The sequence below is a fragment of the Platalea leucorodia genome (assembly GCF_965183815.1).
Source record: "Platalea leucorodia genome assembly, chromosome: 2".
NCBI lineage: Eukaryota > Metazoa > Chordata > Aves > Pelecaniformes > Threskiornithidae > Platalea > Platalea leucorodia.
Window position 1 is genome coordinate 86076593 of NC_138824.1, and position 14943 is coordinate 86091535.

The following is a 14943-nucleotide window of genomic DNA, read 5'->3' on the forward strand; positions in this document are numbered from 1 at the left end:
AGGGGGCCTGGGATAAGAGCTGGTGAGGACAGGGGATGTCATGAGGAAGTGGATTTTCCTGTTTGCAGCTGAGGTGCTTTCTGCATCCTACTTCATCATCATATGTGGTAGGAAATGGTCGACCTTTGATAATAAGTAGTCCATCATCAACTGAACAAGTTGTGAGCACCCCCTGTTATAACCCTGTGATGTGGTTAAGGCAAGGAGCACCTTCAGAAGTCCCATCTTTCTCTTACAGGAATAATACTCTCAAGTCTATGCAATTGCTTATTCCTTTACAAAGGCAAAAGAAGATCTCTTTTGAAAGAACTCTATTATTCTTTTCATTTGTGAGGAAAACAAATCTATTATAGAAATAACAAATCACTGACGGTACTATATTATATTGTAATTGAACATTAAATTAGGGCATTCTCTAGTGCCATTTCAGCATCGTTTGTATATTTGAAGGATTTTCAAGTACTATTTTTTAATATTTCTGCATAATTATTTCTGTCTCTGCTGCACAGCTGAGGAACGTAATTTAAGTTTAAGGGATTTACTCTTGAATGGAAGCAAAGTTTATAACTTGACTTTAAAAGGGCAACACAGACATTGTGCAGAGTAGCCCTGTGTTCTCTGGTTTGTGATTCTGATGGTCCTTTACTGCTAACAAGAATAAAAAGAAGGTAACGAACATGCTTCCTTCACTGAAACAAAACCAAAGCAATTTGGTGTCACACTGTGACCATACTGCATACTTCTGCTAGCTGCAAGCCCTCTTGCCTAATACGATCTTAGGAATTGGTGTGAGTATGGGCACGAGGGACTGATCCCTAACCATCAGATCTACTGAGAGAACCGTCAGATCTACTGAGAGTGATGCACTGCTTTGTAAATCAATCTTCCAGACTACATTTTTTTTTCATTTTGAGATGTTTTTCTCAGTGCACTTAAAACCAGCTAAGAGATCACTCATAATTTTGCTCTTCTTTTGTTCTATTTTTATGCACTTTAGAAACAGAACATGCCATACATTTAAAAACTAATGAGTGGGTGTATTTCTACCTTAATTATTAGGAATGGTTAAGTTTTGAAGCAGAAGAGCAGTCTTGCTGTTCTTGGTACTTCATGTTCAGCTGCAAAGCTAACTTTCTTTTCTTTGTCTTTTTTTTCAATGCAGAACTATGGTTTGGAAACGGAAAATCTAAAAACCCTTTCTCACAAACTGAATGCATCTGCCAAAAATCTGCAGAACTTCATCACTGGGAGGAGGAGGAGTGGTCACTATGATGGAAGGACCAGCCGCAAGTTACCGAATGATTTTCTGACGTCAGTAGTGGATCTGATTGGAGCAGCTAAAAGTCTGCTGGCTTGGTTGGACAGGTAAAATCTCCCAAATGTGTCACAGGTAACCAGATCACACACACGCACAAACCCCAACTTCTTTACAAGATGTAATGTAGACATTGAATTGGAAGCAGAATTCATTTACACATTCTGAGAGGATGTTTGTAGCAATTTTTTCTTGTTCAGTCAGCATGCAATTCAGATAGCATTTCACTACAATACTTCCAAATGCACTGCAACCCTACACATATCTGGAAATACCTTATAGCAACAGAATGACATCATTAGGTTCTACATGTACTTTATTATTAGTATAGAAGAACACTTTGACCTGCATAACTCAGATTCCTTGCTCTGATAGCATCAAATTCACAAAAATGTGATCATACTTTTCATTATATAGCTGTCAATATATACTTCCAGTGTGTGTGTGTGCGTGTGTGTATAAACATCCATGTTGCATTTTATGGTTTTTAAATGGCAGTGAAATAGCTCTGAAACTGTAGATGCAATTGGAACTGTCTTATACTTTTACTTCTATTACCTAGGAAGTATGTGGGACCAGGACTCAAGTGCTCTCCTTTACTATACCTATAGTGACATTTTTCTAATGATAACAAGAGTAATATGCAGGTATTTAAGATGATCATTGAAACGCCTGAAGTTGTTAAAATTAGTCTATCTGTATGTCTTTATAAAATGCATCACAGTCCATTTTTATCAGTGAAAATAAAATGCTTATCTTGATTTAAAACTGTATCTTATTTTGTATCCAGCAGCTGAAGTTTTGTTCAGAGTATGATCTTTGTGTAATTCTTAAAATCTGACAGAATTGTTAGGGTTTACTGCTGTGGGTTTTGTTGTGTTTCATTTTCCTGAGGAAAACTGGCTTCTGTCCCATAAATGATTTCCATATCAAAGGTTTAGGTGAAGCATGAATCTTTTCCATTCCTTAAGCCAAACTGCAAACTCTTTGTTTTGTCCAATAGACTGCAGCTACCACTGCTGCATATCGATTCTACTCCCAGTAAAATGCAAAATGACTTTTGCATTTATCTGAAATGACAGCCGATCAGATGTAGGAGTTCCAAGACGTTAAAAATGCAGGCAGCCATGGTGGTAGCCCACTTTTAGCAATGCTGTCTTTAGTGTCCAAATAAGGTTTCCTAGAAGTGATATTTTAATTTCATTCAGATTTCTGGGGAAGTCCTTTTGAAGATCTGTGTAGCTTAAACACCTGGTTCTGGCAAATGTTTTCTGTAACATTCTAAGACTTTTCTGATTTATGAGGGTGTGGATGTTTTGGTTAGGTTTGCTCTTCCTTCTTTGTGAAGCCCCCAAATTAGGATGAAGGCAGGACGATGACTGCATTTTTCTCAGGAAGTGGGAATATCTGGAGATCAATAGGGTTCTGCTTATTATATTCCTTCTAAGAAGGTGTTGGGGCCACTAGGGGGAGATAGAAAGATTTTAAAAATAATTTAAAGTCAGGAACATGGATTTAATTTTATTCTGCACAGCTGTTACTATTAGATCTGGCCCCAAATCCTAGGTTTTTGGTTGGTTTCTAACACCAGTTCCGTATCTGGGGTGCGAGAGAGGGGAGAGCAAACCATTAGGAGGAATAAAGTGGCTGTTAGGGTTATCCACCCCATTGCAACAGCCATACTAGGCTGCCCCTGTGCAGTGTTTTTTAGTTCATGTCTGGAAAAAGCAGCTTGCAGCAGCTCCAACTTGCTTAGAAATGCAATGGTGTGTTTTTTGTTACTGTGTGTTTTGCTCTAGCGAACTCTCCCCTTACGATGTTTCCGTAAGATGCTTACAATCTATCAGGACCTCGTTAGGCCAGGCACAATTATCAAAAGGAGCACGAGGGTTGTGATCTGCTGAATTACTTTCACTGTGGCTCTTGCAGTGCCACTGTGCAGGGCCAATCCAAGGACGCTCTTTGTTTCAGGTCTCTGCCTGGAGCAGTCCTACTTCCAGATGTATGTCAGAGATTGAGTTTTACTGAAAATTAGGGTAGCTTTTATTGCCAGGCTTTAAAAGTCTTCTGGTTTAGTTTCATTTAGGAACTGGAAAACTTAGTAGAGAATTCGAGCTATTTTCAAAAGAGGTTGGCTGATGATTTTGAGGAGTGTGAAATAGCTCTCCAATAACATCCTGTAAAGAAACTGTCATCACACTAATAGATTATGTCCTTGAACTTTTTAGACTGATTTTAACTTCCTGTAACTTTCTCAGCCCACCATATCTATCTTCTCTTCCAGAAGACCTCAAAAAAATGTTTTAGCTTAATAATGTTTGATTTTATACTCTTTCGCTGATCTTCAATTTTTTCCAAGCCAATTTGCTGATGAGATTGGTGCTTTCTTGAAAAACTATGAGAGTCTTTTGTGAAAGTATGGTGCATTTCCACTTGACAATTAACTTAACTCTTGGGCTGATGGAAAACCACACTTTAGGCTATAGCAACAAACTACTTATCTGATATTCAAAGCAACTTGGCATCAAAATGTCTCCAGTGATGCTTCTCAAGAATTGGAGAATAACATATACAATCATCCAGGTGTTCTAGACTTCCAGTTAAATCCTTGGTGTTCTTTTCAGTCTTTATTCCTGTAATTCTTGAAAAGTGTATTCTTTGGAATAGTAATACATGCCATCTTTCTTAATCCTCCTTCTTCTCTGATGTGTCAGGTTCTTGGAAATTCTCCCACCTTTTACAGGGCTGACACACTCCATCCCGGAGAGGAAACCTCAGTGCTTTCTGCACAATGTGCTTCCTTTGCTGAGATTATGATTCTGATAAATGTATTTCTCAATGTTTCTTTTGAATTACAGTGGACACACACACAATCTTGCCTTCGAAGTTTGGGCAACTCATTTTATGTGAATTTATTGTTCAGTATCAAAGCAGGAGGGAGATAAATACTGTTAAGCAGCACTCTGGTCAAGCAAGGAAAACTCTCTGCTTTATACCCCTGGGCACAAAGTATCCTACAGTTTAGAAGCCAAGTGGCAAATGTAATGAGTCCATCTTTTTTTTTTTTTAGTACAGTGTTCAAAAATATAAAATAGGTAGTCAAAGATCTAGGAAAACTGGAATGCTGACAATCAAAAAAACATAGGTGAGAGGAAAATAAACTGAATAGTTAAAGAAAACCATTAGAACGAATGAAGAAAAAACACAATTGAAACATGTATGCAGCTGATCTAAAAATAAAAATTGAGGTAAAAAGTTTTCTGTCCCTCAAGCTAAACATAAGGTATAACAGAGAGAATTTTTTAAAATGTATGATTAAAGTAGGATTACTGTTGTGAGTTCACTGCTGTGGATCCACAACATGAATTCATTGTAATTTTGTGGCATTAAGCTATCTCTAACCTCGTAAAAGTATTTTTTTCTGTACAGTAGTATGTCCAGTAGTATCTGCACATTTAATTGAAATTGAAATTAGACATATTTGTTCCTGTTAATCCCAGGTAAGATTTTGTTCTTACAGCACACATTTACAGTCCACCTGAAAACCACTTTGTAAAAGTATTGCTTTGTGTGTGGATGTGTCAGTGTTCACTGCCTCGCTGAGATTTCTGAATTAAATATACATCATCCATTCATGGCTTTCTTGCTTTAAAAGCACCATGAACTCACAGAGGATTTTGAGAATTAAACTACTTTTTTCATCTCTAACAAAATTATGTTAGGATTTTACCATGTTACTTACGTCTTCAGTGACACCAGTGAAAACTTTCTAGTTTTTGTCCAGAGGCAAATATGAACTGAAAAACAATGATATCATAGGGATGCCAGAAAATTCTTCTGAGCTCCAAGTTTAGAGCATTGAGCAATGCTTATAACTAACTTTCTCTCTGGTTAAGACACAGCCAGCTCTTACACTGTACTCACATCTCATTGCTTTTCTACTAATTTGCTGCTAACAATTGGTTGTACTATTGAAATTATGATGAGTCCTGAATGAAGGGTGCTCAGATTAATCCAGTAATTTTTCTCCCAGAATTTACCAAACCACCTGACAGACAGACAGGAGGTTGTATTTTCATCAGAAGTTGGAACAATGTTGAGTGTTGAGTTTGCTTCCTAATGAGTCAGAGGCCTTGAGAGCAAAAGCATCTTTTATACATCCTTTAAGCACCCCATTTTCCCCCTTCAAGTCCCACTGTACATCGTATGTTTTTCTTTCATGGACAGTCAGATTGAACAGGTAGAGCTCATTACTGTAGTCTTAACTGGGAAGAACTGTAATGCTCTTTGTGGAAGAGGAAGGATCCTGAGGATACCTGACCTGGGGTGACATTTGGTGGCAGCTGCCCGAGCTCTGTCTCTTCCCATCTTGTCTGCTTGCTCTGCCAGCACACAGCTTGTTTGCATCCCTTGCTTCTGCTGGTGCCATCTTCCATGTTGCTCTTGGTTTGATATGTTGTCTTCATTCACCTCCACCACACTTCTGTCTTCTTTGCCAACCAAACACCCTGGAAATCTGTATTTCCTGCTGATTGCACTAAGCAAGAAAAATTCCTTAGTTGTGCTTCTGGGCTTCCTGCTCCTGCCTACTCTGTAGTGCTTGGGCTGTGTTACCCGAAGCGAGGACTCCTCATACCATGTATCTTGTGCAGCATCAAGAAGAATGTTTTTGATCTTAGCAAATAGTAACGATATCTGTATAAATTTTAAATGCGGACTTAGAGACTAGGAGTGAGGAGGGGATGGTTGTTCTTAGGGCTTTAATTCAGTCTTCATTAAAGACACAACTAAAATAATGCAGTAGTTTATTTTTCAATTAAGAATTTAAGAAAATATAATCAACTTCCCATGAGATAACTACTGCAACATTTTTCGTCTGTTGTTGTGTCACAGGTTTTAATGGTTGCGAATTAGGATTTGTCAGGGAACACTGGATTTTTTTAGTGTACTGTTTGACTCAGCCATCTGTGTGGGCAGTGATTCAAGATGTCTTTCACAGCAACTCTCCTGTATCCCTTGTTTTTCACCCTAGCCCTATCCCCCTTTTGGAAATAAAAAACTTAAACTGCTGCTGCGGATTACACTGAAGTCAAAGTAGTAGGAACAAAGAAATCTTCTGGAGATAGATTTTGTATTCCAGACTTTCAGTGCTGTGGCCAGAGAAAAGCTAGCAGGCTGACAAATGTGCGCTGGTCTGATTAATTTACCACTGTTGTCTGGATACATGATACATGAACAAAATGGAAGAAGGAGATGAACAAAAAGCCCCCCACAAAAATTGTTGGTCATATAAAAGCTATGGGTCAAATTGCTGACAGTAGTAACAAAATGTAAAATTTCAGAGTAAAAGGCCTTTCTGGTAAGTCTAGGTCTCCTCTTAGGGCCATTCACAGGGTGATGGGTTGTAATTCTTTTGACTTCTAACTCCAGGTAGTCAAGTCATTTTGGCATGGGCTTAAATGTGCTAATATTCTGCAAAGCACTTATGTGTGTACATACATCCCATTAAATAAGGCTGAAATCTGTTCCTAAAGTTATGGACATTTGAATGCTTCAGTGGTTAAGTCTGGATAGCAGAACAGGACCTCCAAGCCTCACTGTGGGCTGTGTAAACTTTTTTTGGTGATGCTCTGTTGTCTACAGAGAAGTGCAGCCTACAGTGACATAAACACTCTTGTTTATGTATGAACAATTCTAGGTGTTCAGTTTCAGCACACCCTTTAAGCCTGCTTTGTATGAAAGCGCTGTGGTAGCAGAACACATTCCCCACTGGAAAATGGATCTCCCTCTTTTCACCATGGTGACATACACAATGCATACATTTTCTTCCTCTGTAGGTAAAACGTGTTCAGCTGGATTTCTTTGTCTTATTGTTTTTGGTGAATGAGCCTTGGTGATGTTTATGGTGTGACTATTTTGTAGTTTTAAGTGAAGAGGAGCATTCATTGGGAAAACTGTGCTTGAATGTTTGCAAGCCCATAACTTCTTACTTACAAAGAAAGTGTTACTGGTTTAGAGTCTCCTTTATAAGAGACTTCATACAATCCTGTTAGCTGTGCTTGGTTACTGCTTGTCCTGACAGGGTAAATCTGGTTTGCATACAAGATGGTGGGGGAAAAGGAATGAAAACCCAAACAAAAAGAAACCAGAGTTTAGCGATTCTTTACTCACCACACAAATAATGCACTTTCTGTCAATTGGTTTTCAGTCTTAAACCTGTGAATCTTCTGTTTCCTTTGTGCATTTCCCTTTATGCTTGTTTGAATGGTATGCCAAACCTGTCACTAAGTGCTGCCTAAGAGTGCTATGGTATTAACGGTATTGTGCTACTGGAACAGCTGTAAATGTTTAACAGAGCACTCATGTAAAGAATTCCTTTATCCAGTGTGAATTTTACTGCATTCCTCCCTGATTCTACATAAAGCAGTTCCATTAGAAATACAAATAAAATGTTTGTTTCATGAAAGCCTAAAACTATGAATCTTAGACGGATTTGGCACAAATATATATGCAACAATATTGTACATTCAGATTTTTATTTGAGCTTAATGTGTTACCTTTGAAGAATCAGTTATATTACTGACTTGGTTACCTCTCTCTTTGAAAGATTTTTGACTATTTTTTGACTATTGTTTAATCAAACTGCTCTGAGGATGTTTTCCCTTGTTAGGATGCTAAAATAAGTATGATATTGGTTTTAAACCCCTCACAATGTCTATTGTTATAAAATAGCTCAGTACTACAACTAGTTGTGAGATATGATTAACTTTTGGGGCAATACTTTTACTAACAGCAGTCTGTATTTGTCCAAATTGCAACTGTTTAAAGTGAAATAGTTATTTCTATGTATCGTTTTCCCCTAACTAAATGTTATGTGAAGAAGACACATGAGTAGGCTAAAGCATATGAGGCCGAAAATGTTGATAATGTAGAAATACTGAATGTATGCATCTCTTTCACAACACACATCTTTTTTTTCATTGTTTGGGAAGGATTTTCCTTCATGTGCAATCAATAGTTGTAAGTATTAATAGCTGTTGAATCGTATCATTTCCTAATTCTGTGAGGGAATAAGCTGTGCTATATTGATGTAGCTGGTTTTTCTACCAATTCTTCAGGGTGGCTTAATTAATTAATGTTAGATAATATTTTTTTTTTTTTCATTCTGAAAGATGCTGATACTGCTAAAGATTTTAATTAGGTCTCAATTCATAAAAGTGTATACATCCATGCATGTGTGTTACAGCCTGCATTACACATGTGTTAACAAGTTAACATTTCAGAGGTGTTATTTATCTCAAACACCGGTTTAAAAAATGTGAAAACAACCACTAGGTCTGTCATGCCTGGTATTAGGGAAACCTTATTTCCTATTGATTAGGGTCTTAAAGTTGATTGACTTTAATGTTAAAAAAAAACAAAAAAGCACCAACTGTAAGTTTTGTTTTCCCTGTGAATGAGGTATTTAGAAGTTCTCCATCTCGCTGAAATCTGTGGTGTCTAATAAGGTGCAGGCTCACAATGTGGATTCTCACAGTGGAAATATTAAGAGGCTCACACTTTTCCAGCTGCATGCATGATCACAAAACATGTATGAACTTAATTATCCTTGAAACCTATTACCCACCCATTTGTGCAAGTGGTTTGAAAATGGCTAATGGCTTCAAATGTTGAAAAGGAGGAGGCAGGAGAAAAGGTGAGAACAAGGGCAAAAACATCCTGCACATGTGTGCAGAAGTATTGATGTGATTGCATAAATCTCCTTTCCTTAAGATATCAGGCATAGAAGGGGTAGACAAAGAATGGAAAGGAGAAACCAGCGGAGGTCTGGAAGAAGAAATGAGTGGAAAGGGCATGTGGTCAGGTAGGTGCTCTGTGGAGCTACAAAGTATTTTATGTGGGTGTTGCAAAGGAAGAGAAGCAGAGGCAGGTTTTGAGGGAGGAACAAATGAATTACAAGAGAAATTGAATAAAAAGAAGTTCCACGAATAGGGAAATACATGTGGAAAAAGGTATTGGAAATGACTGAGAGAGAGGTGAGACACTGGGACACAGAGGTCAATGTCACAGCAGGAGGTTGGGTAACATATGGCCCCAGTCCAAGGCAATTCTTTAGTTCTTGTTTAACTTAAAGAGCACTGAATTGGACAGCACACATGTTGAAAATTGAAGTTGTTGGGAAACTGGAGCCATAGGAGGTACCTGAGACTGAAAGGTCCAAGGGACTGCGAAAGATGTGGCTTTGAAAGAAAAGAGTAGAAATTGGAAGTTGATAGAAATGGCTCAGCCAAGCCAAGGAAATAATTTTTAAAAAGTAGAGAGAAGTGATCTAATTAAACAAGGAATTCCTTTTACTTGATGTGTTTCTGATGCCTTGAGAAGGAAAGTGTTTTAGCAGACAGTTGAAAAGTTGTAGTGTATGTAGGCTTTATTGGCATTTGTACATATTGTTTCATCTGTTGCAAGTCAATACTATTGTGCTGTATTAAAATTACAATCAGTAGATATGTTATTAATGAAGAGGATTTTTGTCAGATTGGTGTTTCACACTGTCTTTTATGAAATCTGATCAGGGATGCTACAATGAAGTTTCTGTTGATATTTTGGTTGAAACTGCTGGCATGTTGTTATACTAAGTCTTGCTGGACTTTCACTGCTGAATTTGAGCCTTGGGATGTAATACCAAAATACATTTCCTTTGGCAGTAAATAGTTAAAGAGGCTTTTGTCCTTACCATTTCCCCAGCCGCTTATGCAATAGTGGCTGTATAGTTGTGCATGCAGATTGCCTCCAGGGACGTGGTCTGAACTGGGGAGGGAGAGGAAAGGGAATTTCAATTTTACTGGTCCAATTTGCAGCAGTACCCCAGAGAGGCATTGCAGAAACTGATGTTAGGGAGTCGGTTTATAAGCTACAGAGACCTGCAGAGGAGGAAGCTCAAGGACCCCTTACATTTTCTGCAGGAGCAAAGTCCATATAACATGGACCTGTCTCCTTGTCCTTCCAAGTTGTGAAGAACTTTTCAAAATATTACATATTATTTATTGATTTTTAGTAGTCTTCTCCCTCCTGCTGACACCTTTGCTGCTTGCTTCACATGTTGTTTTCAGTAAATCTTCACTGTATATACTTCAATGTAACAAAAATGAGTAATGTCTCAGTCCCTTTGCCTGTTCCTTAATGTCAACAAATTTATATGGGGCATTTCTAACGATCTTCACTAAAAGCAGTGATGGTAAAAATGTCATTATTTTCCTCATGAACCGTGAAACCAAACTAAATTGTAAAAGTATGAAGGAAGATGATGCTGTATTACAAGTCAAAGCCTACCATGCAATTTTGTTTAGAGAAATGCTGGAGGCTTTGAAATGTCAAATAGATTCCAGTTGTGTAATTTGAGGATCAAATTGTATTAACATCCATACTTAAAGTAAAATAATACCATTTGCTTGCTTGATTCCATTCATCTTCAATAAGAGTGAGTTCATAAATGAACATGACCTTTTTAAGTCAAGGTTTCAGGTAGATTTCAGAACCTCAACAATTACAATTTTGAAAGGAAAAATATCAGTATTTTTGTACATCTTGGCTAATGTACCTTTTTAAACACAATTATGGTTCATAACCAAGCAGTTCAGTTACCTTTTATCCTTTAATATGCTCACATGTCTCCTGAACTTCAGTAACACTCTGTGCGTGTGTCTGTGGGTAGGCCTGCTGTAGCGTGTACCTACCGCACAGTTGCCATATACTGCATAAAACTTGGTCTTTGAATTGTGATTATGCATCTGTGTCAAATAGCTTTTGTAAGACACCTTTTGGAACTGACCCACATGCTCTCTACTAAGTTCTCACTCTCTTGTTGCTTTCATGTTTTTTTAAACTCTGCCTAGCTTCCAATTTCTGTACTTTTATTTTTAAAAAAATGTACTGCTTTTCTCCCTAGAAAATATGGGCAGAAATTATCTGTTGTTGTATGATGTATTATATCAAATCAAAGCTGCTAGACTTGAGGATGCACCTCAAAGTTCATTCTATGTGATGAACCATCAGGGCTGGATTGGAAGCCCTGGAGAAGAAAGAGGACATTAGAAGAAGCAGGTGGAGATAGGGAAGTTCATGTGGGTTTATTAACGGGCAGTTCCAAATCTACCTGCACTAAAATTTCAGTAATTCTGTGTATGGAAAAGAAATGTAGAAACTTATTAAGAACCAGTAGAATTATATTTGTAGTTATCATTTGGACATGCTTACAGCAGAGTTCTTTGTACTGGGAACTTGTCTTTAGGGTTAAATGGGGAAGGCATAATACCAAGCAGTGCTGTAAAACTCTTAAAGGTATATATGTATGTATGCTTTAAGATGTGATGAAAGAAGGCAGTTGGAGAAGGGACTAGTCATCCAGCTTAATTTAAAGGCAACCACACTTAAAGTATTATTTAGAGATCTTGGCACATTGTATGATCTGTTATTAGTTTATTCAGACATTACAATCCTTGTGGTTCTTTGCTACCTTTTTTGTTTTAAATGTTTGAAGCAGGTATATTAGAGAGAAATTCCATCTTTGTGATGCTAATAATGCCCATAAAAGCCTCATTTGCAATACTGATGAAGTCAAAATCTTGACTCCTCTTGGGGAAAATACCGGTCCTGCCTAGTGTTTGGCTACTTCTTGAATATAGAAAATAGGCCAAGTTGAGTTAGTAGTTTAACACAAACTTGTACAGAAATCAGATGATTGATGGCCTCACTAACCAAATATATTTTAGCAGTGCCTCTAGAAAACAAGCAAGCTTCTAGATAGGCAAGTATTTTAAACATTCTAACATGAAGTTTTAAGGTATAGGATACATGTAGGTGACTTCTCTAAATGCCGGATTACGCTTTTCATTTCACTAAGCACTTTTCATTTCACTAAGCACTTCTGATTGTAGCACAGTGTGGGGGGATGTTAGGTTGTGCCTCCAGTTTAGCCTTTGCAGCTGCTTCTGAGCATTGATGCGTCCCTGGCTCTAAATGCTATTCTCCCCTTTGGATAAAGATTTTACTTCTTCTGAGTCCCTCCAGTACTTTTACCAGATATTAAATCAGGTCCCAGGAATCCCAGTGAATCAGCCGAATGCTCTTCTGATCTGTCACATCTGGACACCATTCCATATCACAGGTGGAAGTGGTGCCTCTGGTTGCCTTTATGAGGATATTCCCAAACAAATGCAGAAGGCAAGCTGGGCTTTTTCTGGGGGAGTAAAGGCAGTCCAGAAGTAAACTGGAAAGCTGTGAGAAATAATGCTTTTATAAATGGAATTTCTTAAGGAGGAACTTAAAAACTGCAAAACCAAGGAGAGATGAACATTTTCCATGGATATGTATACTGTATTTTACAATTTTAGTAGTACATTTTGTGTATTGTGTGATTTAATATCTCTAGAAACAATGTGTATTAAGCGCATTCTACACCAGTGAAGCAAGTGGATATATGCGAGTGTTATTCAACATTTTTTTCTTCTTATTTTTTAGATCACCTTTTGCTGCTGTCACAGATTACTCAGTAACAAGAAATAATGTCATACAGCTCTGTCTGGAACTAACAACAATAGTGCAACAGGTATGAGACCATCTGCTTAGCAATCTATTTTTTCCAAAATTGTAAATGGCCATTACCTTCTTCACAAAATTTTGTTTTACTCTGTCTGTATCATTGTCTAAAAAAAAATAAGGGAATGCTAGTAGTTAATAAATGCTTTATAAAAATTCTGCTTCCTGGTTTTATAATACTAGTTCGGGTTGTGCTGTGTATATGCCTCTGCATATCTGAGTAGTAAGATGCGTCTTGGGTTCTCTAGTCTAATACCATCACTATAAATTTATGAAATCTACTTGATGATTTGCATTTTTAATTTCTTATATCTTGTCTTTAATTTTAATTAATCGTCTGGTTCAAAAGGTCTGTATGTATTGGACTTTAGTCATCTGCTCTTTCATACAATTCATATCATCTAGACACCTATTAAGATGACACAGGTCCCCATGAGGCTAGAATAATTTTTGTACATTTTTGTACATCCTACCTTCAAGAAATCCAGAAGTAGCTACTGAGAAGCACTTGCTTAATGGGCTTCATTTGGGAGTGCGATCTAGATAACCTTCCTCACCCTTCTGTTGCCTCTCTGTGTGTGGTTTAGGTCTATGCCTATCTTTGCCTGTTGTTCTGCTGAAACACAAAAGTCTCTTTTGCTGCAAGTTCACACTGATGTTGATACCATTTTCTGTAGAAATAACCTAGGAAGTTAAAGTAGTTCTAGTCAGTTGACCATCATCATTTACCCTGATGCATGCATTTCTGAGACCAGTCTGCTACTGGTGACTGTGAAGGGCCTTGGTACCATCTTATACCATCAGCTGACCATGTGGTGCAGCAGTGCCCATCATGCGGAGGGAAAAGGGTCCAGAGAAGGTTGCCTCTCCTGGCGGTTCAGCAACAGCAGAGGGAAGGGACCACTGCTGCCAAGCAGAAGTTCGAGGGAGTGTTTGCACTTGAGAAGATGGAGTGGAGAGAAAGGGAGAGAGTGGGCTAGGTAGGAGTGCTGAGGAGACTTTTTCTGGTTTTCAGAAGCATCACTCCAAACTGAGCACAGCTAAACTTCTCCTATGGCCTCTTGGCATGACTTTGTATGATGATACTCTCCCTTTTATAAAAGAAATGCATTTTTCTCTGCCCCTTTCATAAATCTATGCAACACTGATGATTGGTTGGGTTTGCCTCCCACCTGAGTTGGAGAAGAGCAGTATTGCTAGTCCCGTGTGTTCAAGCTTGGGAAATGAAAGTTTCTCACTTTTCTGTGTTATTGTTATTATTAATAATCATTTTCCCTCAATTATGTGTGGGGTTTTTGACATGGAAATGGAGCATGGGCTGTTCCCCGCCCTGAGAGGCCACACAGTGAGGGTGCCTGTTTGCTTCCCAGGCTCGAGGGCCAAGGGGTGCCCCTCCAGTCCTGTCCTTCAGCTGCCCTGCGCTCCCCACCTCAAACTGGGACGGAGGTGCTGGCAGCAGTGGCTGTGGAAGAAGAGCCCAGGCCTTCGTTTTCTTGGCTGCCTTTTGCATGACACATCATTTTTATCTGTTGTCCTGTGGCTTGTTGTGCCCTTGTTGAGCTGTGAGAAGGGGTCGGTACTCTGGGTAAAGGAGGCACAGAGGGCATCCCTTCCCCTTGGCCAAACTGCTCATTTTCCACAGAAGTAGCTCTGCATCACTGTCTAGTTTTTTAATTGAGGGGAAGAGCCACCTGATCCATTTTCATGTGTCTGCTATTAGTGAGAATGTGGGTAAAATACCAACCGCTGCAGTATTTCCGAGGAATTAGCTCAATATCAGTTCATTTTCTTACAAATTCATCCCTATCCATGATACTGCTAATTCACTATGGTATAGGTAAATATTTCTTTATGTATATTTTTCAATGATGTGAATGAGACCAAATGTTACTATTTAATACCTTTGGAGAAAAGCAGTTTTATCTTCACCAAAACTGCCATGATTCCCCAATCAGGAAGAAGTTCAGTGCACGAATCCATACTATGAAGTCAAAAGGAGCATTTATGTGTCTAAATTTAAGCATGCTCTGAAG

General features: G+C 38.3%; 1 protein-coding gene across 4 annotated transcripts in view; it reads left to right on the forward strand.

Annotated features, from left to right (window-relative positions):
* Window positions 1-14943, forward strand: part of CNKSR2 (connector enhancer of kinase suppressor of Ras 2) — a gene marked incomplete at both ends in the record, with an annotated part of 215875 nt that overhangs the window by 48385 nt on the left and 152547 nt on the right. For all 4 annotated transcript variants that reach the window (XM_082304996.1, XM_082304997.1, XM_082304998.1 and 1 more), the window contains 2 exons: window positions 1163-1365; window positions 12833-12920. In XM_082304996.1, the coding sequence (XP_082161122.1) occupies window positions 1163-1365; window positions 12833-12920 (291 nt within the window). The remainder of the gene's footprint in view (window positions 1-1162; window positions 1366-12832; window positions 12921-14943) is intronic.